The sequence below is a fragment of the Vulpes vulpes genome, chromosome 12 (assembly GCF_048418805.1).
Source record: "Vulpes vulpes isolate BD-2025 chromosome 12, VulVul3, whole genome shotgun sequence".
In the NCBI taxonomy this organism is placed as follows: Eukaryota; Metazoa; Chordata; class Mammalia; order Carnivora; family Canidae; genus Vulpes; species Vulpes vulpes.
The window spans coordinates 142,717,921-142,745,901 of record NC_132791.1 but is presented as its reverse complement, the minus strand read 5'-3'; the positions used below and the strand labels follow the sequence as shown (position 1 = coordinate 142,745,901).

The 27,981-nt window shown below is 50.3% G+C and overlaps 1 protein-coding gene across 1 annotated transcript; it reads left to right on the top strand.

The window, feature by feature from the left end:
• The first annotated feature begins 1,608 nt into the window (after positions 1-1,608).
• On the top strand, positions 1,609-27,981 carry ALKBH5 (alkB homolog 5, RNA demethylase). Its single transcript, XM_026005618.2, has 4 exons — positions 1,609-3,547; positions 12,699-12,779; positions 22,918-23,073; positions 23,883-27,981. Exons 1-4 carry the CDS (start codon positions 2,778-2,780, stop codon positions 24,058-24,060), a joined length of 1,185 nt encoding a protein of 394 aa, XP_025861403.2. The 5' UTR covers positions 1,609-2,777; the 3' UTR covers positions 24,061-27,981.

The window sequence follows — 27,981 nt, the reverse complement described above, 5'->3', positions numbered from 1 at the left end:
ACAAGCAGGCTGGCTCCAGAGTGGGTGCTGTCTCTCACTGAGGCTCAGAGAGGGTTGGCTCTGGCTTAGAAGAGTCAAGAAGGAGCACACGGAGCTCTGGAGGATGGGTCTGGGATGGGAGGGGTTGTTGAGACCTAGAGAAGGGGGATCCTTATCTTTGCCCAGGTGAGGGGAGCTGGGCTCCACAGAGGAGTCTCTGGAGGGATTTCCTCATTACTGAGATGGTGACCTCCCTGTCCAGGAGGTGTAGGAGCAGAGCTCAGGGCTCCCATGTTAGAGGCCAGTTTAGAGGTGAGTGCTGGGCTTTTGAAGGGCCTGAGCCCTCACAGGCCAATTGTCCCGGCTCAGGTGTTCAGTCCTGGCGGAGGAAGGACTGAAGCAAGAGGCCAGGCCGCCAGACCACAGCCTTGCCCACTGGCCACCTCATCACCTGCAGCTGCCTTCCTACCACCACCACCACCAGCACCCCACTAGGCTGTGTCAGAAAAGGGCAGGAGTCAAACTTACTACAGACTTGGTGCCTGCTCCATATTCCCCAGCACCTACTGCTTCTTGGGAAGGAAGATGGCCCAGCAGGGAGCTTGGGGACAATGCTGGAGTCCCAGGTGTCCGGGATTCCCCATGCCACGGGCCCTGCTGGCCTTGCCTTGCCCAGCAACGGACACAACCCACATCTCCCCACAGGAACCGACAGGCTCTTCAGTTTGGAAACTGAGACCCTGACTAGAGGTGTGCAATCCCCTCTGGTTAACATTCATGACGTCATTTCGTTCTCACAACTACCAAATGAGGTAGGTACTAAGGTTATTCCACTTTACAGACCAGACGACTGAGATTCAGAGAGGGCAAGTCACTTGCCCAGGGTCATACAGCTCTGTCGGGAGGTCAAGAACCAAACCCGGGCCTGTCAGTTCGGTGGTTGGCAAGTTGGGGGGAGGGGCGGCGGCGGAGAGGATGCAGAAACACACGGGCTGGGGGCAAACAAAACGGCCAGGGAGGCCAGGCTGAAGGCAGATGCCCAGGCCAGATCATGAAGCCAGAGATGGCACTTCATTTCAGTATCCGGGGAGGCTGCTAGGAAGGTGAGCCGAGCCTCAAAAAATCAAAATGAAGGAGATGGGTGGAAGGGGGCTAGCAGTGCTGGAGGAAGAAACCGCTTGGGCAAAGGCCAGGACGCGTGACGGGGTTTCCGCAGACCCGGGCAGCGCCAGAGCGCGGCCGGCGCTGAGTTCGCGGACAGGGACGATGAAGCGAGGCCGGGAAGGTCTCGAACAAAGGCTCTGAACGCCAACGGAACAGATGAACTGGATCCCGGGAGCCGCGGGAAGTTTTCGGAAAGAAACCCCCGGCTGGGGTCCCGCCCCTGCGCGGAGCCGCCACGCCTCTGCTCTCGCACGCACCCGGGCCGACTGCAGGGCTTCAAAACTTTCGAACTGTCCCTCGTAATCATCTAGAGCTCTGCCTCCACCCTGAGCCTACTGGTCCCTTTGAGTTTCCTTCTGCCGTTCGGAGGAGGAGCTCCTGTACCCATCTCCAACCCGGAGCAAGACGGACGCCAAAACCCCGCGCGTCCGCGGCTGCGCACGCCGCCACCGGGACGTGACTCGTGGAACGTCCACGCCGGGCGGCCGGGCGGCGGCGGGGGTGGGGGGCAGGGAGGTGCCCCCTCAGTGAGTCCAGCGTCCCGGGCCGTCGCCGTCTGGACGCAGAGCTGGGGCCCGGTGCTCTCGGGCCCGCAGTTTGAGAAGTTTCTGCTGGTTTCAGAAGTTTCCTAAAGAGTCTGAGGGCTTTTCTCCGTTGGCGTCTCCACTCAGGCACTTACGTAGCCACCCATTTCACCCTTCAGGGGTCCTCGACGCCCTCCACGCAGCTAATTAAGTGACGGACGCAGTAGCCAAGGCGACCGCTTGATTGACAGACATGAATGCGAACCAACTTCCGGAAGCTCCCGTCTGGACCCGCCCGGGGCTTGGCCGGTGACCCAATGAAAGAACTGGAAACGGCAGAGGGGGCGGTGACCGGGCAGCCTAGGTTGTGGCGGTTCCCCGGTGGTTGCGCGTTGAAGGCTGAGGCGTTTTCGACCATTTGGACGATGCCGTGACGCAGCATAGCGACGGCATTGACAGCGTGAGCGCACCCCTGTGGAGAGAGCCCTTCGGTCGCGGAGGTGGCGCGTCAAGGAGGCAGGTTGCTATTTGAGGGTGCTCCCTCGGAGCTCTTCAGTGAGTGGGGGAGGGGCGGCGGACGCCGAGCGGTCCCCATCTGCGCTTGCGCCGGCGCCTCCAGTGACCCGGCCTACACGCTCGCGCATGCCCGCTGCGCGCGGAGCCGCGGTGGCCGGCGGCATTGCGCGTGCGCGCTGAGGAGCCCGCTGAGGAGCGGCGCTGGCGGACGTCGGGCGGACGGCCCGTGACGTCGTGAGGAGCGCTTTAAAGTGCGGGCTGGGCCGGGCGTCCGAGGGTCTGGCTGGGAGTCGGGTCGGACCTCCGCAGCGGCCCTCCGCGGCATGAGGCGCTGCCGGCGCCCTTGCTCTCTGGGACGTGGAGAAGGCGGCGGAGGAGGAAGTCCCGTTGCCGCCACCGCTGCATGACCCACCGCCCCTGAGGCCCGACCCCGCGCCCACCCCCTCGACGCCCCCTGCCGGGTCCTCCGGCCTCGCATGGGGGCCTGGCGCTGAGGAACCCCTTTCCTCCGGGGGCGCCGGGGCGCGTCCTCCGAGAGCCATGCCCGGCCGCCCCTCCCGCCCCGGAGGACCCTAGAGCAGCGTCGCGGGGGCCATGGCGGCCGCCAGCGGTTACACGGACCTGCGTGAGAAGCTCAAGTCCATGACGTCCCGGGACAACTATAAGGCGGGCAGCCGGGAGGCAGCGGCGGCCGCCGCCGCCGCCGTGGCCGCCGCTGCCGCCGCCGCCGCCGCCGCCGAGCCTTACCCGGTGTCCGGGGCCAAGCGCAAGTATCAGGAGGACTCGGACCCCGAGCGCAGCGACTATGAGGAGCAGCAGCTGCAGAAGGAGGAGGAGGCGCGCAAGGTGAAGAGCGGCATTCGCCAGATGCGCCTTTTCAGTCAGGACGAGTGCGCCAAGATCGAGGCCCGCATCGACGAGGTGGTGTCCCGCGCCGAGAAGGGCCTGTACAACGAGCACACGGTGGACCGGGCCCCGCTGCGCAACAAGTACTTCTTCGGCGAGGGCTACACGTATGGCGCCCAGCTGCAGAAGCGCGGGCCAGGCCAGGAGCGCCTCTACCCGCCGGGCGATGTGGACGAGATCCCCGAGTGGGTGCATCAGCTGGTGATCCAGAAGCTGGTGGAGCACCGCGTCATTCCCGAGGGTTTCGTCAACAGCGCCGTCATCAACGACTATCAGCCCGGCGGCTGCATCGTTTCTCACGTGGACCCCATCCACATCTTCGAGCGCCCCATCGTGTCCGTGTCCTTCTTCAGCGACTCCGCGCTCTGCTTCGGCTGCAAGTTCCAGTTCAAGCCTATCCGGGTGTCAGAACCTGTGCTTTCTCTGCCGGTGCGCAGAGGAAGCGTGACTGTGCTCAGGTAACCCATCTGGGAGGAGGGGGCGGCCCTGCATCCTGTTGCCTTAGCTACCTACTCTCACCCAGGAGGCAGCAGCAAATAGGAGCCCGCGCTTTTACAGTTCTGACCCATTCTTCTGGTTTCTGGGAGAGGAGGGTGAAGAGGAAAAAGGGATTTGTGTTTAAAACATGTGTGGGAAGAAAGTAGGGAGTGGTCAGGGAACCAATCTAGAATTTTGTATCCTGAGGGCAGGTTTGGTGTGATCACAGACTTGGCCAAAATTAATACAAAGGCATCTTTCTAGAAGGCTCAGATTTTCAGTCTCTCTGTGTATGACTTTAGCAAGTCCCTTTTCTTTTCTGGGCCTCCGTTTCCAAATTGTTTTTTTTTTTTTTTTTTAAATGAGCTGTTATCTGAAAGCCTTTCCAGCTCTGCCGTTTTGGGTTGTTTTAAACAGAGGAACCGTTTAAGGATTCCTTAAGAGAAAATGCAGAGAAAAGTCCTTGAGAGTAGTAGATACACATTCTTTGTTCCTAACATGGGGAGTGACTTCCCTAGAGTTGAACAGATTAGTGATTAGGGCAGAAATAGAGTGCATCCAACTCTGAAAATTCAACCCCTGTTGGCTGCAGAAGAGCCTGTTGGCCCTTTGTAAGAATGTGTTACCTGTTACTGGTGCTATATGAAACCAAATAAAGCAAGTCTCTTTACCTGATATTTGACTTTGTAGTTGCAGAACTACAGAGTTCTGTCAGCCGCAGAACTAGGTTGTCAGCCTGTTTTGGGTCCCAGGTCCTGCTGAGAAATAGCTCTCTGTACCCTAGCGCCCAGGAAGATTGCCTGCTGGAACACCTTTGTTTATACGAAGCAGAAAGTTTATCTGGAGGCTGTCTCCTTCTAGCCCTAAAACAACTAACCTAGCACTGTACTTCAGTAATCCCCAAAACCTCTTAGGAGCTCTAGACTACAGCTGTTCAGAGTGGGTTGGTTGACCACCGAATTCTAGTACAGGATCAGGAAACATGGAGTTTTTGTGAGCAGCTTAACCTCTGAAGTCTGTGCTATGGGCCCTGGTCCTGGGGAGAAGTGAGTTCCCTGGAGCCCTCTTAGTATGAGGCAGGTCATCCATCTCATTTGGGTTAAACAGCTGTGGCTGCTTCTCTATCTGGGGTGGCAGCAGAGCCTTATGAAATCCCAAGGTTTCCTGATGGGGAAGTTTGGGAAATCAGTGATAGCAGAAGTATTACTTTGGCTTCCTTATACATCTGAAACTTAAATAGCCACTTATCTGTCAAGTGCCCCCTTTGTCATTTGGGCTTCCAAATTTGTCAGATCTAAGTGGTGCTCCCAGATTGATGTCTTAGCAAAGACCTTTAAGATGGGATTTCCAAGGGCAGACCCTCACAAGTGGCTTGCTGTGTAAGGCAGTCTGGCGTCTGACTTCATTGAAGGATTCTTGATGCTAAAAGGACTTCACACAAAGGCTATTTAGTTTTTTAAGGGCATATTAATTTCTGCATAGTCATAGGTTGCCATCAGGAGGTCTTATAGTGGTTGGGTGTGTAGTAGGGGTGATCATAAGAGGCAGTTTGTGACTTTGAGACTTTTCCCCTCTCCAGCGCACACACACCCCTCTATTGAAGAGCAGAAGTTTCGAGTTCTTAAAATGCAGGTCTGTTAGTGATCAGCAACAGGATTGCATCATCAGGAAAATTTTCTTCATCTTTTCCTTGGAAGAGTAAAGTCCTAAAGCTTTCCCAGTCCCTTCCAACTCCTGGATTCTGACTTGGCTTTGGAGTTAATGTGGGAGGCTCAGCTATGTCCTGAAAAGTGCTGCCCCAGGCTTTGAATCCAGCTCGGCTCTCATTTGCTTTGGGATCTCGTGGGCGTTCTCTGAGCTGGCTTTCCCATCTGTAAAGTGAGGGTAATGCCAACTTCCAAAACCTATGAGAACTAAAAGTGGTGATTTGGTGTCTATACAGAGCCCGGTACAGGGTAGGCACTTAAATGGGTATTTGCTTTCATACATAGGCATTTAATACTCCCTTGCCCTCTTGTTGGGTGGGGAAGGGGCTAGGGATTTGGTAGAGCCTAAAATACGGCTCTTTCCTTCATGGGGTTCACAGCCTAATGGAAGCCACAGTTAAACTAAGCCCAGGAAAGTAACTGCAGGAGTATTTTGCAGAGGGGGACCCATTTTGTAGTATTAGAATTTTTAAGGAGGAAATAAGGTGTAAAACTTGAATGGCAACTGTAAGTTAGCCGCGAAAAGAAGTTAGGGAATGCTCAGGGAGAGCACGGCAGCTTTGGTGGCAATAGCAGAGAGGAGGTGTATGTAAGGTGGGGCCTGCTAGATGCTGACTTGTGGCTAATGGAAATCGTTTTTAGTTCTCAGATTCAACCTGAAATATAGGTTCTGGTGAGGCATGCCATGGGAAAGCACTAGATCAGATCTTTTCAATAGTGGTAGTACTATTGACATTTTGGGCTGGCCCATTCTTTGTTTTGCAAGGGCTGTCCTGTGCACTGTAGAATGTTTAGAAGCATCCTTGGTCTCTGTTCACTAAATAGCAGTTTAGCCTTCATGATGACCAAAAATGTCTCAATATTGCCAGATACCACAGGGTGGGGCTTCAAAAATCATCCCAATTGAGAGCCACTGCTCTAGGATTTTGGATGCCCCCACTAATTTTAATCTTGTAGCACCTGCTCACTTGGTACTCTCAGCTTACTTGGTGTGCAGGTGGGTGAACACCTGCCTTTTATAGTAGTGCCTCTCTTTAAAATGCTGCTTGGGCTCTTCCTGGTAGGTATCCTAACTTGGAAGTGATGAGCTGTAAATCTGCATACTGGAAGAGAGGGGCTGAGGAAAGTAGTGGTTCTCTGCAGGTGCGGAGGGGTTCTGGTAATTCTCATCAGACTCCTAAGTTGTTGGTGGCAGTGGAGTCTATATTCGACCAAGGTTACATGGCAGGAATATGGTTTTATATTTAATAGTTGTCAGTGTAGACGTTAGCATGTGACAAACATTGACTCAGCAATGTCCAAATGTGGCATTTAGAGCAAGGCCTCACAGACCCTTCCTAAAGTGCTTTAAACTTCTTTTCAACCCCAGTTTTGTTTTTGTTTTGTTGGTAACCTTTTCACGTTGAGCCTAGTTGGGTTCTCTGAATGCTGTTCTTTAGGGGAAATAAATATCTCTTTACCTTCATATCCATTCTTCCCACATTTCTTCTCCTGTTTTCTGTAGGGTAAACGGGCAGATTAAAACAGATTTTAGTTGGATTAATTAAAATAATTACCTCAAGGCTAATTGCTTATTTGCTGCTACTTTTTAATCAGTGTTACGTGGTCTGTGGTTGTGGTGGCCACATGCCCAGAGACCCAGGCCTTAGGCGCCCATCTGGAAGTGACTGTTACCATTCCAGCCGTGGGACACACAGAGGTGAACACAGCCTGTAGCTTCTAGGTAATAACTGATACTGAGTGGAGTGGGCACCCCTGTCCGTTCTGGGCTAAGAGCTGATCTTGTTCAGCTGTTTGAAAGCAAAATTTAGCTTTCTGGCTTAAAATAGTCGGGAAAGTAGGGCACATAGGTCCTGGGCCACATCTCTTGTGTGCAGTCTTCTGGTTCCACAGGAGGGGGAGGAACCTCAGGATGAAGTCCGGGCTGTGCATCCTCAGGAGGAGCTCTGGGCTGAGGAGATTGACTGGCCTTGGTTCTGCCAGGCCTAACAAGATGGCAGAAGCAGCAAAGGAAAGGAAGTTAGCAGGTGAACAGTGGTCTTAATCATGAAGTTCAGAACAAGGAGAAAATAAATAGGCCATACAAATTTCAGGGCTGGCTGGCCATTTTCGCCTGGGCAGTTGATGTGCAGCCATCACTGAGATACTGTGCTAGCTTTCTTGGATTTGGGCTCGCCTTTGTGGACTTCTTCCTTGAAAGTGGTAGGTATGTGAATGTCCTTTCCTGAGGCCAATGAGGCCCTCAGGATAGATTGGACCTTGTCACCAGAAAACACAGATGGGCTTTTCTCTCTACTCCTTATTGCCTACCCCCTCCCCCAACCAAAAAACCAAAAATCTGTGTAGCATAGATAGTGAAATCAAGAGTTTGATTAGAGTTCCAGTGTCCCCACTGTTTGACCTTGGGTAAGTAACTTCATCTCTGTGGGCCTTAGTTTTTCTCTGCAAAAATGGGGCTATTGATGGCATAGAGTTGTTATCAAAGATTGAATTTCTTTTACACTACTGAATACTTGAAGTTTAGGTAAGATGTCTCTAGAGACGAGCTGCTTTCTGTGCTTAGCTACTCTCTAATTATATCTTGATGTGAGAGAAACCTGGAGCAGGTTGACCTTCCTTATGTATTTAGAAAGTCCCAGGACTTCTCATAAAGTTAGGCCATATGTCATTTTAGAAGGTTGGGTTTGGTTATAATGAATGTGAGATCAAAATCCCACCCCTGTGCGCCCAGATGGCTGGCCTACTGTCCCCCAAAACCTAAGTTTCTTAGTCCTGTTGGCCCATTAGCAGTGTGAGGCAGGCTCGTTGGGGGCTTCCCAGAACAGGTAACTGCAGTTGTAGGGAGGCTGCCAGGCAGTCCTGGTGATCTTGGCCAGTCCCTCTACCTCTGGTTCTGTTCTGTCCTGGGTGGGGTGCACAGTAGATGGAGAATGGTGACTGTCTTGGGAATGTGCCTTGACTACAGCTGTCTCCAAAACCGTCCTTAGAGGAGAGATGTACAGTCCTGCATAGTCCTTTAGAAAAAGTTTTTCAGACTGCTCATTTAATCTGCACCTAATCCTCTGAGGAAGGATTTGCAACAGAACAATTGAGCTCAACACAGATTTCATGAGCACAGAGATGAATAAGGCCTTTGCAGCACTTTGTCTTACAGAGAAAACACAATTTCCACAAGGCCAAACCTAGTAGTAGAGAGGTGTGGGGGGATGCCTGGGTGGCTCAATGTTTTAGCACCTGCCTTTGGCTCAGAGCATGATCCCAGGATCGGAGATCGAGTCCCATGTCCGGCTTCCTGCGGAGAGCCTGCTTCTCTCTCTGCCTATGTCTCTGCCTCTCTCTCTCTCGTCTCTCTCTGTGTGTGTTTCTCATGAATAAACAAATCTTAAAAAAAAAAAAAAAAGAGAGATATGTGGGTAGGCGGGAGGTATGGTATCCCCCAGACTGGGGGATTTGAGAAAAGCTTCCCTGGGGAGAACGAAAGACTCTTAAGAGTCACTGTAAAGGCAGGGTGCCTGGATGGCTCAGTCGGTTCAGCATCTGCCTTCTGCTCAGGTCATGATCTCAGGGTCCTGGGATCGAGTCCTAGGTTGTGCTCCCTGCTCGGCAGGGCGTCTGCTTTTCCTTCTCCCTCTGCCTGCAGCCTCCTCTGCTTGTGCTGTCTTGGTCTGTCTGTTAAATAAAAAACTAGTCACTGTAAGGGTAAGGTATAGTGCTAGTGGGTGACAGAACCAGGTCTGTTGCTCTTAATGTTTATAGCATGCTGGTCACTGCTACATGGGGTGGGGGGGTGGGGGGGCTTGAAAGGGCTCAGCCCAGGCAGGGAGCAGGAGGCAGACCAGCATGAAGTATTTCCTCTTCTCCCGTCCCTGTGAAAACAAAGAGCAGGAGGCACTGGAATTTTTCATGCCAAGGATAAGGCCTGAACCCAGGGCATATTAAGTTTCAAGCTGGCAGAGTTGGACTTTCAGACAGTTTTCCTTATAATAAGTAGGTTCCTTAGCAGTAAATAATCCTCTGTGGTCTCTGCTGGATACTTTCTGCTGAAGTTTAGCCAGAAGAGCTTCCCTCGGCCAGGACTCAGAGCCTCCTGCTCTCAGAGGAACCTGAGATACTAAGGAGGGGTCAGTGGGCTCTGTCGCAGCTGACAGGAAGTTCTAGAAGACCAGTGCAAATGAGCAGTTCAGGTGTGTTCTCTGTCCACACTAGTTCTTCTGAGGCCAGGGCTCAGTTGCAGAATTCTGTCATGGTTTATTATTCATTCTGGAGCCCTTGGGAGGTGGGGACAGTTAAGGTTTGACAGCTATCTGGGTTTGCTCCTTCTGCATTAAGGAATGTGGTTCCTTGTTGAAGATGGGTGGTGAGGGCCCCAGTATGCCTATAACCATGTCAAACAGATTGATGCTTGTCAACAGGCCTTAGAAATGTGCCTTGGAGTACCTTTGGGGAATTGGACATAGCTCTTTGTGGGGCGGGGGGGGGGGTATCCTGTGTTTATACAGGACTGTCTTGTACCCCACACCTGCATTCCTCCAGTGTGGAGTGACGAAAGCCTAGAACAAGCTCTGGAACTCATAGCCCTGGGAATGGGGTCTTTTCTGCTGGCAGATCCCTGCAAGAGGAACCCAGATCACATTTCCTTGGCAGGTACTGAACCGAAGTCTCTCGCTTGCCCCCCGGTGGTCCAGGGCTGGCTGGCTTGTGTCATGTGCTTAATGAATGGGAGTGCTGTGCCAGGCACACTGCATTATCTAACAATTTTCACTACAGGCCTACAGGTTCCAAGGGTACCAACCATGTAGTCCTAGAACTCTAATTCTGCCTGCAAGGGAAGAAGAGTGTCCCTTTTTAAAAAATCTTATGGGCGGCTCCGATGGCTTAGCAGTTTAGCGCCACCTTCAGCCCAGGGTGTGATCCTGGAGGCCCAGGATTGAGTCCCATGTCAGGCTCCCTGCATGGAGTCTGCTTTTCCCTCTGCCTGTGTCTTTTGTCTCTGCCTCTCTCTCTCTGATTCTAATAAATAAGTAAAATCTTTAAAAAAAAATCTTATCATTGAGGTGCTTGGGTGACTCAGTAGGTTAAGCATCTGACTCTTGATTTCGGCTCAGGTCATGATCTCAGGGTCGTGAGATTGAGCCCTGCGTTGGGCTCTGTGCTCAGTGCAGATCTCTCTCTCCATCTAATTCCATGTGTCGTGTGTCTCCCCACCCGACCCTCCACCCTGGCTTGTGCACACACATGCACGTTCTCTCTCAAAGTAAGATATGAAATCTCTGTGGTCATAAAAGAATACCTAAATTGTAAAGCATGACAAACACCCAAAACCTACAGCTGTTCCTTTTTTTTCCTTTTTTTTTTTTTTTTTTTTTAAGGTTTTATTTATTCGTGAGAGACGTAGGCAGAGGAAAACAGGCTCCCTGCAAGGAACCCAATGCAGAACTTGATCCCAGGACACCGGGATCACACTCTGAGCCAAGGCAGACACGCTCAACCACTGAGCCACCCAGGTGTCTCTCTACTGCTCTTCTTATTACAGATGCAGAAACAGTCGTAGGCCCAGCAGGTGACCTCACTAAGGTCACACAATGCTGTAGTTAGATGACAAAACTCAAATTCTAACTCAGGTCTCTCCATTTCTTCTTCTTCTTTTTTTTTTTTTTTTTTTTTTTTTTAATATTTATTCATGAGAGAGAGAGAGAGAGAGGTAGAGACACAGGCAGAGGGAGAAGCAGGCTCCATGCAGGGAGCCCGACGTGGGACTCGATCCTAGGACTCTAGGATTATGCCCTGGGCCAAAGGCAGTGCTAAACCGCTGAGCCACCGGGGCTTCCCAGGTCTCTCCATTTCTATCTCAGTGTGACATTTCTCACTGTAGGCTTACAGGTATTAATAGGTGTTATTTGAGAGAAGGTTCTTTGGTCAGTGCTCAGTTAAACAGTCAGCAGATTCTTCTGCTGTAATAATTCTCAGATCTCTTAATGTAGTCATGCTTTTTAAAAAATTTTTTTAAACTCTTCAACATGGGGCAGCCCCGGTGGCACAGTGGTTTAGTGCCGCCTGCAGCCTGGGGTGTGATCCTGGAGACCTGGGATCGAGTCCCACGTCGGGCTCCCTGCATGGAGCCTGCTTCTCCCGCTGCCTGTGTCTCTGCCTCTAGCTCTCTCTGTGTCTCTCATGAATAAATAAATAAAATCTTTAAAAAAATAAAATAAAATAAACTCTTCATCATGTTCCAAACTGATTTGACTGTGGATATTTGTCCATAGTCTCTTCTAGGATGGATGTTCACAGAGAAAACAAAACATCTGGTCTAGGAGCAGCTTGGAGGGGAAATCTTTAAAGGTTCTGTGTCTCCCTCAAATCAGAAGGGATTTCCCTCTTGGACTTCTTATATTTTGTCTTACTTCTAGTTCTTCTCCATATTGGAGCAGCCTAGCCATTTAGAGGCGTTTTTCCCAGGCCTGCCTTGTTTCTAACAGTTATATGGGTGTCTTTATAGCTGCTCTTGAGAGGGGAGCTGATTAGTAGCCATGGAGAGGAAGATTTGTGGTCCAGGGTGGTCAGGGGGAAGCTGAGCAAGATAAGGCTGAGGTGTGTCCACCTCCCACTACACCTGTGGCTGAGCATGTGAATGGCTGTGTAGAGCTGCCTCAGCTCTGTGGAGGAACTTGGGGTTTGAGTGCCTCTTAGGTGCCATGCTCCTTGGTGAGGGCATGTGAGGAGGCTCAGGATGCTGAGTTTGCTTCCAGAGTTTCAAATCCAAAAGATGTTAGCTGTGAAGAGGACAGTCATCTACCCACGTTCATTGGTCTAAGCAGTTTTTTAAATCATGTAACTTGATGAAAATAAATAGATATTTGAGTGTGATGGGAATTCTTAAAATATCCCAAACACAGCTGTCTTCAAGATTTTGGATCCCCCCAAGTGGAGATTTTTGAAAGCTTGTTTTCAAGTAGACAAATTCTCTTTTTGAACATTGCAGCCTTAGTTCTCTCTGGTGACTCAGGGCTGTCTGTGTCTGCCTTGGCTTCCTCTTTGTGTTGAAGGGTAGGGGGCAGGGGGGGAAGAAGAGATGCAGTTCTTGTCTTACCAAGGTCTGGCCTGAGTCGTTCTAACTGCCTGTAGAGTGACTAAAGGTATACCTTCTTGGGGTGCCCTTGACAAGAAGGGCTTCTGGCTGGTGTGGGGAGACTCCTGCTGTAGTTTCTGCCTTCAAGCCTGCCTTTGCCTCATCCTAGATTTTTTTTCTTGATTGGAGCATCCTAGAACTTAACAGGTGATTTCCCGTTCCATGTAGACCCTTGAACCTCTCAAAATAACAAGGCAGAGGTAGCCATAAGACCTGGACGATATTTCTGTCTCTTCACCCTGTAGGAACGTTGGTTGTCTGTTCCCTTTCCAAGCTCATATGCTCTGTGTTTATTTTCAGTGGATATGCTGCTGATGAAATCACTCACTGCATACGGCCTCAGGACATCAAGGAGCGCAGAGCGGTCATCATCCTCAGGAAGTAAGTGCCCCGGTGTCTGGCACCTGCAGGCCTGTCTGGAGATGTAGGGCTGGATTCCCTTAGAACTTGGCTCCTCTGTATCAATAGTATAGCAGCATGAAGCCTGGGGAGAGGAAAAGGCTATCAGGTCTCATACTTTTTTATTTTAATTCTTTGAGGAAAAAGCTATTTTGTCTTCATTGGAAAATTAAGTTCTGTGACTTTAACTAGGGAGTTGGGGCTGAGCAGAAGCACATGCTCCCAGTGTTCTTGCATACAGTCTTGAGAGAAGATTTGGGGACCCCTTTTCCAGACCACCCCTCCCCCTCTTTCTTTCCCCATCTTCTTGGTTCTGATTTGTCACATGTGCTCTTGCTGATTATTTTTAGACTGCGCTTTAGCAGCCTGCTTTAAAAATGCCTGGGTTTTCACTTCTGGGAGGAGCAGGGAGTGAGAAGAGGAAGGGAAGGTGGGAGGTTAGGCTGCAGTGTTTAATAGTTGCATAGCTTGTTGCTGTCTCCTTTCTGGCGAGGGAGTCAAGGATGTACCGACCAACATCACCAGACCTAGCCCCTTTAGCACTTCTTGTTTTCTGCTTGTGGGGTGAATGGACTGAGCCAAGCAGGTGCTGGGTGAAGACAAGTCTGTGTTTAGAGTAGAGCCTCAAAAAGGAAAAAAAAAAAAAAAAGAAAGAAAAAAAAATTGGGATCCCTGGTGGCGCAGCGGTTTGGCGCCTGCCTTTGGCCCAGGGCGCGATCCTGGAGACCCGGGATTGAATCCCACGTCGGGCTCCTGGTGCATGGAGTCTGCTTCTCCCTCTGCCTGTGTCTCTGCCTCTCTCTCTCTCTCTGTGTGTGACTATCATAAATTTAAAAAAAAAGAAAAAAAAATAGAGTAGAGCCCCAAGAGGCTAGATGATTGTCCAGGGTTGTATAGACCTCACTGGGGAGAGCAGAACCAGTGCCTGGACCAACCCCGCCCCCCTGCGCTGGAACATGGTATCCTATAGCTTGCCGTCTTTATTTAAATTAGAAAAATAAAACAAAATGTTATTTTTTTAGGATAGCTTTAGATTTAAAATTGTGAAAATAGTATAGTCTCTGATTTACCCCACATACCACTTTCCCTATTGTTAACATTTTATACTAGTGAGATGTGTTTGTTACAGTCAAGAAAGTAATAATTGATATGTTATCGTTAACTGAAGTCTCGATTCTATTTGGATTTTCTTAGTCTCTTCCTAACATACTTTGTCTGTTCCAGGACCCCACATTACATTTAGTCATCATGTCACCTTAGGTTCCTCTTGGCTGTAATAGTTTCTCAGGCTTTCTTTATTCGTGATGACCCTGACTGGTCAGGTATTTTGTAGAATATCTCTCCCTTGGAATGAGGCATTTTTCTCATGGTTCGATAGGGGTTTGGGGGAGGAAGACCACAGAGGTGAAGCTACCTTCTCTTCGGTCACATCCAGGGCACATAGGACTTCTCACTGCTGATGTTGACCTTGAACACCTGGTTGAGGTTGCGTTCATTGGTTTTCTATACTCAAATTCACTGTTTCCCTTATCTGAGGAGGGAAGTCGTTGTGTGCAGCCCATGCATAAGGAGTGGGGGAGTTAGCGCCACCTCCCTGAACGGGGGCTCCCTGCCCAAGTTATTTGGAATTCTTCTGTGAAGAGATTTTGTTCCTGCCTTCATTTATTTCTTTACTTATTTGTTTACTTATATCAGTATGGATTTATGGGTATTTTTTTTATGCTCCAGTAATTCTAGCTTTGGCCATTTGGAGTCCCCCCCCCCCCTTTTTTTTTAAAGTATGTACTTTTTGGCTTCCATTTTTTAAATTTTAGTCTGTAACTTGAGTATCTTGACCTTTGGGGGCCAGAACTCCAAAATATTATGGTGGATGAAGTCTCTTTGGTATGGCTCTACCACTTTGTCAAGTCAAAACTCAGAGTCTCTGTTGTACCATATGTAGAATGGGAATGGTAGAGGTCTGAACAACCATCCTGGGGGCCAGGTAGAGAGAGCACCAGGCACATCTAGGAGCTGCAGACATGGGTCTGTTTAGGAACTGGCAGCATCTTGACCTCTAGCCTAAGAATATTCTCAGAATTCATCAGAAGAAGGGTTTTTACCTGTCTTTCTACTTTCTTTTCCTGTGGTTTCCAGCACAGGCCAAAACCCGGAATACGGAAGTGATGGAACCCAGACTGTACCTCCCTTTTGGCCTCTTTTCCCCAGTCATTTCTTCCCAGGCTGTACTAGCACTTCCAGCTGCAGCCAGGACCAAATGGCCCACCTAGGCTAGGAACTTGAAGAGGATCTCCCAGAGTGATGTAAAACCAGATTAGCAACCTCCCAGGTGTCCTCCCCCCCCCCCCCCCCCCAAGCCTCCCACAATAACTTCTCCTAGGGAAGTCTTCACTGGACGTGCAAATGAAGTGGCCAGAGCTGGAGTGTCAGGTCATTTTTCCAGTTCCTCCCTCTTGAATGGTGGCTCCCTTACTTCCCAGGCTGGCTGTGTCGGATGCTTCTCAGTGGAGCTAGGAGCCTATACTGTTAACCAGGTCCCCCTGAAGCCTTTTGGCCATCTGGGCCCCTGGACAGTGGTCTGACCTTGGAGAATGATCATTGGTGGGTTACTGATGCCCTTTGACCTTTTGACTCAAATGGGCCCAGGAGCCAGTCACAGACTGGGCTAGAGAGAACAGAAGCACAGAGCTTTGATATGAGGGGGCTGGGAAGGAATGGAAAGATGGCTTCTGCTGCCCCAGGTCAGCTGAGCTAGAATATTGCCTAGCTGTAGGGAGACAATTCAGAGGACCAGATGAGAGGCCCAGGATAAAAGCCAGGCTCGTTGTTGGGCTTTGCCTGTCCATCCAGCCTCATTTCTTTAGAGTTTTCTTATTGTCTGGTACTCATCATATTAAAGTACTTAGAACTCCTGGTGTGGTCCATAGACTTGTATCCTGGGCCCTTGGAGCAATGTGGCCTCTGATGGGAATGTTTTTGTATCTAACATGTTCATCTTATTCTGCACATCCTACCCTGCAAATGACCCACATATGCAGTGGAAACTGGTTGACCTAGCCATCCTTCGGGGCTCAGGTGTTAACTGTTCCGACATGCAGGAAGCATCAACACGTACCTATAGCCCTGTCAGTGTACCCTCTCCCCCTTTAGACAGTTATAGCCCATACTCGATACTGTGAATTTCCAACTCTGCATTCTATGGGGGCGGGGTTGCTCTTCATGTAGGCCCAGCCCAGATCAGGAGGACAATGCAGGCAAATGAGGAACAGCTCCACAGTAGCTGTATGGGCTTATCTTGGAAAAGGACAAGCTGAAAAAAAATAAGAAAGAAAGAAAAAGAAAAGGACAAGCTGGTGACAGGATGAAAAAGGGAGCACTACCCAGACATCAAGGATGTAGCCTTGACGAGTACTTGACTGACTTGCTGGTGAGGCCACATCCTAGATGGGTGGAATCTAGGCATTGAATCTGGCCCTATACTCCTCATAGGCAGAGGGGATGGAGCCAGTCCTGCCTTCTCAAGTTTGAGTAAAAATTGCACAGGTTGTAGTGGAAGGGCCTAGGTCAGTCAGAGCTGGGACAGTGCTTCTAAGTGCCTCATGGGGAGAAATGGGTAGGTGGCCACCAAGTGCTTTTTGATTCAATAAGATGCGGCACCCTTGAGTGTAGTTGGTGCTGAGTTTTCATGTGACTGGTACCATTGTTTCTCATAGGGAAGACTAGGAGGCTGGGAGTGACCACCTGAGGGTTCCCCTTGAATGAGGCTGCAGCTTAGTGTTAGAGTCTTTGGGGTCACAACCAGTAAATGGCTGAGTAAGATCTTGATCCTAGCTCTGCTGGTATGCAATAGTACTGACCTGCAAGATGCCAGCCAACACAAGCAGAGTAAAAGGACAAAGTACGGACGCCCGGGTGGTTTAGTGGTTGGTTGAGCATCTGCCTCGGCTCAGGATGTGATCCTGGAGTTCCAGGATTGAGTCCTGTGTCGGGCTCCTCTATGGAGCCTGCTTCTCCTCCCTCTGCCTGTCTCTCTGCCTCTCTGTCTCTCATGAATAAATAAATACTTAAACAAAACAGAAAAAAGAACAAAGTATATTTATTGGGGCCCACCAAACAACAACAACAACAAACAAAAATTTAAAAATCTATCTTGGTGGGGCATGGTAGGGGGGGAGGGCGTGGGTTGGGACAGGGATTGGTGGATCTAGCTCCTGAGCTAGACCTTGCTAGCCAGGCAGAAATGGTAAGCTCAGGGCGACAGGGTGGCCCAGTCAGTTTAAATGTCTGCCTTCGGCTCAGGTCATGGTCCTGGGATCCTGGAATCGAGCCCTGTGTCTGACTCCCTGCTCAGTGGGGAATCTGCTTCTCTCTGCTCCTCCATGTGCTCATTCTCTCTTTCTTTTTTTTTTTTTTTTTTTTAAATGCTTATTTTTTTTAATTTTTTTTTTTTAATTTTTTATTTATTTATGATAGTCACAGAGAGAGAGAGAGGCAGAGACACAGGCGGAGGGAGAAGCAGGCTCCATGCACCGGGAGCCTGATGTGGGATTCGATCCCGGGTCTCCAGGATCGCGCCCTGGGCCAAAGGCAGGCGCCAAACCACTGCGCCACCCAGGGATCCCTCATTCTCTCTTTCTTATGTGCACACACTCTTTCAAAAATTCTTAAAAATTCTTAAAAACAAACTAAAAATCGGTAAGTTCAAAGGCTGGAAAGTGCAAAGTATAGAGGATCTCTGTAGTTGAGGGGAGGTATGGGAAGGAGGTTGTAGATAAACACTTGATTATCAGGAAATGGCTTGTGGGCCTCCAGGGCCTTCGGTTGGTAGCCAGGCCACCCAATCCCTTGTTTTTTCAGGAGGCACCCAGGGATGCCTTAGGTCTGCCTACAAGATTTGTCTTCCTGCATGGTTAATCTCTTCATTTAATCAGATAAAGTGGCTCAAGGCAGTGTTAACAGCATTCGTTTTTGCTTTTGGTTAAGTGAGCTCAGCTCAGTGGGTTGAAGCTGGGAAGAGCAGCTAGAGGTTCCTTTGCGAAATGTTAACCAAGGCTGCTGTATACCAGGAAGCAGTGGGGTGAGAGGGATTTGCATGAGAGAGACTGTAAGAGGCTGAGCTAAATGGCTTATTTGGTCCTTCAGACCCAAGGAATTCCAGGGTCCGGGGAGACTGTTCCTGAAAGCAGAGTAGCCCAAGTGTGAGGCTCTGTGTGTATGAGTGAAGGGTACATTCTGGGCTTCATTCCTCCAGGGGTTAGTGGCCAGCTCTTGGTTTCCCTGACTTGGCCTGAGACGCTGCCCTGCCAAGACTGGTGCCCTTGCTTGTCTCCATGATTCTCATCCCCTGGGCCAAAGGTTAGCTCGCCTTTGTTTCCTGGTCCAGTGAGTGTGTGCGTCCATGTGCATATACCCTGCACGAGGAATTGGGAGAGCAGTGAGGTCACCTGGGAATGAAACTGGCTTAGGCTCCCAGCCTGGCTCTGCCCATTCTTCACTAAATACAAGTTGGTTATCTGAGTCCTGTGTTCTCACCTGTAAATTGGGGTAGTAGTGTTGCTAGGGGTGGTTAAATTCAAGAATGCTATGTGCTTCTCCTAACCCCTTCCTCACCATATTTTCTCTCTGAATTTGATGAGTTGGGAGTAGCGGATGAGGAAGGCTGTGTCCAGTCTAGGTGTAAGGTGGTGTGAGCAGCAGAAACACAGCGAGTGGGAGGAAAGAGAAACCTAGAGATTCGTTGTTCATTGGCCCAGTCTGGGGAAAGCAAGTGTGTTGTCTGGCCGCCTGGTGTTGTGGAGATCAGTACCTTACCAGGCCTGTACAGGGGTTTCCTGGGTACCCATGATGCCGACCCTGCGGTCTGTCCTCTGGAGCTCTGGCTTACAAGTATGTGGTATGACATGTTGGTAATAAGGTGGAATGATCTGGATAGGCCTTTGGGGCCTGGTTATCTTGTAGGTCTGGATTTGGAGGTCTTGCTGGAAGTTCTGCTAGGACCATGGGTTTGAGGTGCTCTCTCTTTGGGGTATATCCCTCACATGCTGTTTAGGCTCTCCAGAGACCGAGGTAGAAGAACTGTCTTTCAGGGAGCGAGGTGTGATGTTGGAGGGAGTTTGGTAGAAGATGGGGAGTGGTGTCGGGGGTGGGGGGCGGGGGGTACTGTTGCAGGAGAGACAACGGTACAGTTCTGGGCTTTGTGGGAATCTGATAGGTCCTAGAGCTTAGACCTAGAGGCCGAGGTCACTCAGTAGACAAGGGGATGCTCAGGCAGGCCTGCCACACTGCCTCTTTGCTCCATTGGGAAGTTGGGCTTTGTAAGCACAAAGGTGCTTGGTATGAGGGTGGAGCCAGAAGTTGAATATGGTTGGCCTGAGGGGCAGACTGGTTCCTGGTCTGCCTGGACCGTAGTCTGCTTTGTTGTAAGACCGAGAGCCCACCTGGCTCCAGAGGCCATCCCAGAACCGTAGCTGTGGGACTTAGGCCAGTGACTTGCTCTCTGATTTAGTATTGCTTCCCATCCTTACAGTGGAATAATCCTCCTCAGCAGCTTCTCTAGAGGATTCAGTGAGCGAGAAAGGAATGTGAGGAGACCTCCTGGAACAGTCACCTCCCTCCCTTGCCCCACATGTTAATGGTCACATGTTAACGTGTCACATGTTAATGTGTTAATATTAATGCTAAGTCATCTTCCCTTTGTTTAGCCTTCCCCAGTACCTGTGTCTAATGGCTACTTTGTCCTGGGAGCTGTCTTGACACTGTGGGTGACCTTCCATACCTAGAGTGCCTTGCTGTAACCACCCTTGATGTTGACTCAGATCTGTAAGGCAGGTCTCCTTTTCTCTTGCCACCTGAGGAGGCCCGGACCCAGCCCTTACTGGTAGAACTTCCTGACTTCAAGGTTGTGGATCTGTTTGCTGAACCCTGAGGGGGCCTAGTATGCTTCTTGGAAGTTAGCTGGCTTTTAAGGTAGGGTGTTCTCAGAAATTAAGCAGCCAGTGGGCACTGGGTTTGGGATCTTGGCTCTAGCCTGGCTTCCTGCAGCATGGTAGCTTTTTGGAAGTGGTGGGAGGCAGGAACTTCTCCAGCTGTTCTGAGATGTACTTTCTTTTCTTCTCTTTCTCTCTCTCTCTCTTTTTTTTTTATAAAGATTTTATTCATTTGAGGCAGAGAGAGGAGGCAGAGGCAGGGAGAAACAGACTTCCTGTGAAGCTGGGAGCCTGATGTGGGCCTCCATCCCAGGACCCTGGGATCACAACCTAAGCTAAAGGAAGATACTTAACAGACTGAACCACTTGGGCACCTCTGAGATGTACTTTTAACAACCCCAGAGGATGTGTCAGGAGCACTTTTGAGCCCCCAGAGCTTATACTATCCGTACCGGAGGCAGGGTTTTTGATAGGGCCACCTCTGATCATCCCTTCTTGGAGGGCTGCCTCCTGAAGGCAGTGGTACTGTCATGTGTAAGGAACAACACCTTTTGCCTCCCTCAGGCAGTTAGAAGTAGAGCCAGTCCATGTCCTTGGCCTGTCTAGTCTCAGCTTGTCCCCCCATCTCCCTAGCCTCTCCAGTGGCCCTGCGTCCATGGTGGAGGTCTGCCACCACTGCCCCTGCCTGCCCAGACTGGCCTCCCAAGAAGGCAGCTCAAGAAGGGCAGGGGCCCCTCCAGGGATCATCAGTGTCTGCCGGTTCTGCCTCTGTGGCAGGATGTGCTCAGTGTTTTCTAGCCCCAGAGGTGTGTGGGCCAGGCTCTCCCCTTGGTGGCTCTGCTCTTCATTTTCTCACCATCTGTCAGTCACCTGAGGAAACAATTGCAGGGAGCAGGGCCCTGCCCACCAGGGCTTCACTGGGGCTTTTTCATCCTTCAATGGTTTTCCTGCCCTGAGCCACCTCACCTGCTCCTGGTATTTGTGGGGGCTTAGCTTTGGAGTTAGCTCCACCGTGCCAGAGGGGGGACTTCCCTACATAAAGCTTGATACCTTTGGAGGCCTTTAAGCCAAGCTTAATGGCCAATGTCTTAGTCTGATCTCTGCCACTTGGACCTCTCAGCCAGAAGAGGTTCCGGGGGGGGGGGGGGGGGGTTGCGGAATGAGGCCTAGCTTGGTAAAGAAGAGGAGGTCCTTGGGGCTCCAGTGATTTCTAATCCCTACCCTTGTGTTTGGGTGTTTCCTCACACCAACTCTTCCTGTTATCTTTCTCTAGAATCCTAGCCTTGAGGGGCCCTAGGTGACATGGTCATTTAAGTGTCTGACTCTTGGTGTCAGTATCAGTTCAGGTCATGATCTCCTGGTTGTGGGATCAAGCCCGGCATCTGGCTTCAGGCTCAGCACAGGGTCTACTTGAGATATTCTCTCTCTTCCTCCCTCCCTCCCTCCCTCTCTCCTTCTCTCCTTCCCTCCTTCCCTCCTTCCTTCCCCCCTTCCTTGTCCCCCCTTCTCCTCCTCTCCACTGCCCTTGCCCCACTTATGATCATTCTTTCTCTCAAATCATTAAAGGAAAAAGAATCATGGCTTGAAAGAGGCCATTTGATTTCTAGACCCTTAGAACTGAAAGAGACCCTAGGGCCAGCCACTTTCTCCCTTCTTTGCTTAGATGGAGAAGTAGGCCCAAAAAGGGATGGCAACTAGCCTGGATTCTAAGTGGCACCATTAGGGCTTGATCTTCTTCCTTTTTTCTGCTAGGTAGGTCCTACTTTCCTGAGCCTGGAGTGCTGAGAGTGGAGGCAGAGACTGGTGGGCCAGGCAGGTTAGCTGACTACTCTGGCTTTCCTGTCCATGGGGCCAAAGCAAACAAGCAGGGACAAGTGCAGGGAAAAGTCGCAGTAGTGCTGGTCTATGCACCACTTTGGGCTGGAGGGTGTTCAAACATCGGTTCTCAGCTAGAAGTCGCCATCTGCTGGCTTTAGGAGAAAGACCCCTGCTCAGGGTCAGAGCCCTGTGGTTCCTGTTTGTCAGGCTTAGAGTCTTACCTGGGCTTAAACCTTTCCCCCATGACTCCTAGGACCTGTGACTTACCACCTTACCAACCTAGTTTTCCTCATTTCTTTATAGCACATCAATCGTGGGTAGGTAGAGAAACCTGTGAGGTTTGGATGCAGTTGTTACCAAGAACACCATGTGGCTTAATCCAGGGCAGCTCTCGGATTTCCCTCCCGCTGTCTTCCCTGAAGTGTTCTTGTGAGGATGCTCTGCTCTGACTACAGCACCTTTCTCAGAACCAAGTGACTATTTTTTGCACAGTTGCCTATGGGCACCTTCTGTCAGATGTGTCCCCATAACTCTCCACCCCAGACTTCTCTCCTGCTCCTTGCTGCCACCAGCCTGACTTGCTAGCCTTCTCAAAATTACACAAGAAGTCTCAGGGCATCTTTGAGGTTTCCTAGGCTAGCTTCCTCCAGGCCTGGCTTCATAAAGGACTCCTATCACTGCCCTGGACCACCTCCTTGTTCACTTTCTCTGTTTCCCCCATCCATACTTGCATGTTTTCCCTTTACTGGGCAGTGTGTTCCTTAAAACTCACACCTAGTGTGCTAGGTGGGGATTTTACCTTGACTTGGTCAGCATCCTGTAACCAGCAGAAGTTGCCAGGTGCCTGTGGTGGGATCAGAGCCAAGTGTCAATGTTGAGTTAGGCCTGGGCTCTCTGGCTCTGCCACAACCTTAGTGTTCCTATATGAGAGAGTAGGGAGTCTTCTTTTCCCTTTTGTAGGCCTGGGTCAGAGGAACCTTCCTTCCTGTCTTGCTATTTCAGGAAGAAGGAAGGCATCTGCTGGGGAGTATTTGGGGGCCCTCAGTACTCTTGCAGGTGGAGTAGAAGCCCCTGGAGAGCTTCTGGGCCTGAGTAGGGTGAGTCCAGTTGAGAGAGCCCTGGATGTTTCCCGTGGTGCAACAGGTCCCTATCATTAGACGTCTCAAACAGAAGTGTTCGTGTTCCTACTCCTAAGCCTCAACTTAAGAAGGAGGATCTTTGCAAGTCAGCCAGACCTAGTTGAACCATGAGGAGACTGAGGCATAGAGCAGAGACTGCTGGTCCTCCTTTCTCTGGCCCAGAGAGAGAATTGGTCTGATGGGGCCCATACCCTCCCCACAGGCCCATTGGTGACCCCATGCATCTTTGCTTTGCAGGACGAGATTAGATGCACCCCGGTTGGAAACAAAGTCCCTGAGCAGCTCTGTGTTACCACCCAGCTATGCTTCAGATCGTCTCTCGGGAAACAACAGGGACCCTGCTCTGAAACCCAAGCGGTCCCATCGCAAGGCAGACCCTGATGCTGCCCACAGGTACTCAGCTTAGGACCCTCAACAAAGGACAGCAACAAATGGCCTGGCTGTGGAGTGAAATGGGTTTGTGGGGGGGTGCCTGGTGTGGGTGGTTAGGAGCCTTGGTTACCTACTTTTCTAAGCTTTATGTCTGCTTCCAGGTCAGTGGCGTTGGTGGCATTCCCACCTAACCCAGGACCAACTGCCTATACCCCCAGAGAGCAAGGATTGGGCCAAGATTCTGACAAGGGGGGAATGCATTGTGGGCCTCCCACGACTTCCTTCTCTGTCCACCTGGACAAACACTCTTGTGGGTTATACTTAAATGTTAAGGAAGCTCGGGACGAAGACAGCAGAGCAGGGACCCATTTCAGAAGGGTAGGGGAAGGGTTCTGGGGACATGTTTAAGCTGGGACAACAAGGATGAGGAAGCTATGCGTGAATGCCTGTCTAGGCAGGAGGTACTGGGTTGAAACCCTGAGGCTGCAAGAGGGTGCTGCTTTCAGGGGCTAGTGGAGTTGGTGAGCAGAGCAAGGGTGGGCAGAGGTGACAGGAGGACCGAACAAAGTCTAGAGACTGTGATAGGGCAGCCTTAGCTATGTCCTGGGGTACTAGACTCAACTAGGCACATCCCACAGCTAAGCATATCCCACAGGGTTAATTGGGAAGTGTTTCATAGACTGAGCAAGGCCACTGCCCTCCGTGGGCAAAAAGATGATGCGTGTTCCTGCCATTGCTGCCCTTCCTGGAGAACCCCCAAGCTGAAGTACGCAATCACCAAGATGGTGAGGGTCTGACCCAGACGCTTCCACCTACCCCTTCCCTCGCAGGCCTCGGATCCTGGAAATGGACAAGGAAGAGAACCGGCGCTCCGTGTTGCTGCCCACACACCGTCGGAGGAGTAGCTTCAGCTCTGAGAACTACTGGCGCAAGTCCTACGAGTCTGGAGAGGACTGCTCAGAGGCGGCAGGCAGCCCTGCCCGAAAGGTGAAGATGCGCAGGCACTGAGGCGTGCCGTGCCCTCCTGGGAACTCTGGCTCATCCTCACATAGCTGCCCCCTCCTTGTGTTCAGTTTTTTTGGTTTTTGTTTTTATTTTTTTGGTTTTTGTTTTTTTATTTGGTTTTGGTTTTGGTTTTTGTTTTTTTTTTTTTTTTATCCTTACATTTTTTCCTTGGGTTTGTTGCCTGTTGAGGCTGAAGAACAGAATTGGCTGGGACCTGATTCTCATGTTCTTGGTTTTCCTCCAAAATGGAAAGGCTATTGGCATCTGTAGGGGACAGAAGCTCACACCAGAGTGGCCAGTAGAGGTGTGGGGGGGCAGCTGTCCTCAAGTGGGGCTGTGTCAGGCTGGGTTTATTTAAAAGCAACAAAATATTTTGGTTAAGAAAATTCTTGTTTTGCTTTAAATGTAAATCTTTTCAGTGTTGTAAATGAAGATCAGTCTTCAGCCCCACCCCACCCCCACCCCCCAATGTCTGGGTTGAGGTCTCGTTTGTGCTCCTTGCTGGTTCTGCAGGAGGTCTTCTGTCTTCCCACTTCTCACCCGCTCTCCAGGCCCTGGAAGTTCATGCAAACACCCTCTTTCTCCTGCAGCAGAGTTGTTCAGGATGACTGGGTGGGGTTGAAACAGTCCTCTGCCACCCCAAAGCTATTGGCCAAGCCCCCAGGCTTCCTCCACGCCCATTGGCCTGCTCTGCCCACAGGTCCTTGGGCTGCCGCGGGGCTGGCTACAGTGGTCCTGACCTTTCTTGCCAAGAGCACGCCTCTTTGCTGCGTTGCTCCTTTCATGCATATGCGTGTGATTGTACGAAACAGTTAGACTTGCCATGTTGGGGCAGTTTTAGGAATTGTTTCTAGCTAGAGGGACGGGTGTCCTTCCAAGTCTAGCATTTGGGGTATGGAAAATTGTGGTGTGTGGTAGGGTTTTTGTTTTATTTTTGAGTTTTTATTTTTTCCTTTGGTCTCTTGGCTTTTTCCTAACCCTTTCCTTCCTCCTACATTGGCCAGCTTGGGCCTTCTCTCCATGTCATCCCCATAGGAAGGCAACTGCCCACCCCCTCTGTCTGCCTGTAGCATGCATTCAACCAAGGCCAGAGCTCAGGTCTGCAGACTGGGTTGGCGCCTCCTCTGCCTCAGGGGCGTGGGAGTTGGGGAAGGGGCTTTTAAGAAATAAAAGGAAAAAGATAATAAAGTCTTTGGCATTTTCCACCTACTCAGATCCTCAAAGGTTGCAAGGTATTGATCTGTATTAATTAGGAGTGTTTCCTTGCCTGCCATGGCCGAGATCTAGGCCTGCTGAGAGCAGAAGCCCTCCCAGTCTCCGGGCTGCCACCACCCCAGGGGGGCCTTGACTCACAGAGGCCCAGGCCTGAGGCTGCAGAAATCTGGGGCAGCCGTCAAGAAGCCCCTCTCAGGGGCCAGAACTCCTTTGCCAGCGTGGATTCAAGTCGGGACTGCATAACTAAAGCAGTTGCAGTTTTATTTTTTTTACAGCTTTTTTCCCAAAAATGATTTGTAGTTGTGTGTGCAGCACTTTGCCCTGATATGTGTGCTCTACAATAAAAACCAAATCTAATATATTTTGAAACAGTTGTCTGATACTGTTATAAGAGAGGATTTGCCTTTGGTGCTTCCTTAATCCCCTTATTTTCTTCTTAACTTTGAACCCGGGCTGGGGAGGCCAGAGTTCATTGCCCACCAGGGAAGTCCTCATGGGAGAGAATAGGGCAGACGGCAGAAGGTGAACTCTCCCACTCTCAGGAGGATGGGTCATTTGTCCAGGAGCCAGGATCACAACCTGCTGAGTTTTGAAGCCCTTCCCCCTGGGTTTGATGAGAATACTGTATGCCAGCAAAGGAGGGACAGGGTGAGCAAAGGCAGGGAGATCCTGGCCTTTGTAAAAGATAGGCAAGTGGTTTTGAGTTCTTCTCAGTTATTCTTTAGTTCCTCCTGTACTCTGGCTGAGTCCTCACTGTGGTCTCATCAGTGAGCAAAAGTCTTCTGGTTCCTTCTTTCAAGATGTGTACTACAGAGTTGTGGGATCTGGATACAGGCATGAGGCAGGCATGTGGGGACTGGGGTTGGGGCCCAGAGGGTTTTTAAGTCCCTTCTTATCCAGGATCGGGTCAGCATAGGTCTGGAATCTATCTCCCTTATTCACTTCCAGGGCCCAAACCAGTCTGGCTAATTCTTGCTGTGGAAAGCTAACAAGTCACTTAACTGCCCATTTAAGAGAGGAGAAGAGAGAATGTAGAGGGATCAAGTGACTGGCTGGGGCTCAGTCCTGCAAATGGGTGACAGGATATGAAGGGCAGGGGGCCAGAGCCTCCATATGGTCTGTGGCAGGTTGGGCCCGCAGGGGTAGACTGGGCCATGGTTGTCCCAGAGAGGAGACCTTGGAGCTGAAAGGGGAAGTAACTTACTCAAAATCATCTAGATTACATGGCAGAGGAGGGTACCTCCTACTCTATGCCCAGGCTCTTGACTCAGGCATAGAATGGGCGGCTCATGTGGAGAGCTGGGGAGCTGGAACTCTACAGTAGCTGTGATAGAGTCACACCTGGGCTCTTCCTTGTCCCAAAGAGGCCCTTTGCAAGAATGAGGGACGGAAGAGGCTATGGGAAGGGGCTCTGGCCGTCAAGATCCTGCTGTCATTGGCTTCAGTCTCTGCCCAGCAGTCCCGTGGCACCCCATCTCTGGACTAAGCCTGCGGGGGTCCCACACCTGACTCCCTGAATTTGACTGCCCCCACCCCAGTCTTGCACATGGTAGGCGCTCTAACATCTGACACCAGCCCTGCCTTCCTAGGGAGCCCATCCCATTCCTCTGACCCTATTGTGCTGGGGAAGATTGAGGCCCATAGTCCCCTTCATTCAAAAATATGAGTGTCCTACTATGTGCCAGGCTCTGCTGGGTGCTGAGGATACAAGACCGACCTGGTACGGTCTCTCTCCAACATGGCTATTCTAAATTGTGCTGATATAAAAGATGTGTAGCACGTAAATTACAAATAATAAAATACCCAGTACACTATTATCTTTATAGCCACGTGTTCCTCACAGAATGCTTTTGATTTTTTTGATAGATTCTTCTATTTGTAGCCTACCTGTGGTTGTAATTCAACCTTAATATGGCAAATGGAACTGCATCCCATTGCTGATAAGATTTCCAGGGCTCCTGTAACAGATTACCACAAACTTGGTGGCTAAAACATCAGAAACGTATTTTCTCAGTTTGGAGGTCTGAAATCGAGATCATGGTCCAAACCATGCTCCTACTGGAGCCTCCAGCCCTTGCCTCTAATAGCTCCTGGTGGCATTCCTTGATTGTGGCCCTCTAACTCTGGTTTCTGTTTCCATGGCCACATGGCTGCCTCTTCGGTTTCGTACCAAGTCCCCTTCTGCCTGTCCTTCATTAGGACACTAGTGATTGGATTTAGGGCCCACCTGGATGATCAAAAATAATCACATCCAAGGTGAAAAAATGTACCAGTTCCAAGGGTTAGGATCTGAAATCTTTGGGGGTCACTCTTCAGCCTACTACACTACTCTCTTCCCAATAAGTCTGTCATTAAATCTGGTACATGGCCTACTGATTTCTCAACGTTAGAGCAAACTGTGTTAATTGGATTGAAATCTCTTAGCCTCAGCACTATTAAATTTAATCCGCATTATTTTCTCTGCTGATTTCTTCTTAAATCTAGACCTGTGCTGTCCAATATGGCAGCCACTGGACAGTTTGGCTGTTGAACACTTGAAATATGGCTGGTTTGAATTGAGATGTGCTTTAAGTGTCAAATACACACCAGAATTTGAAGTTAGTATGAAAAAAGAATGTAAAGTATATCATTAGTTACTTTATATTGATTACATGTTGAAATGACAATATTTTGGACATACTGGGTTAAATAAAATACACTTTAATTTCA

Coding starts and splice junctions, on each gene's coding strand:
- ALKBH5 (XM_026005618.2), top strand. CDS start 2,778: ATGGCGGCCGCCAGCGGTTACACGGACCTGCGTGAGAAGCTCAAGTCC. Junction 12,780..22,917: donor GCGGTCATCATCCTCAGGAA/GTAAGTGCCCCG, acceptor TTTGCTTTGCAG/GACGAGATTAGATGCACCCC. Junction 23,074..23,882: donor GACCCTGATGCTGCCCACAG/GTACTCAGCTTA, acceptor CTTCCCTCGCAG/GCCTCGGATCCTGGAAATGG.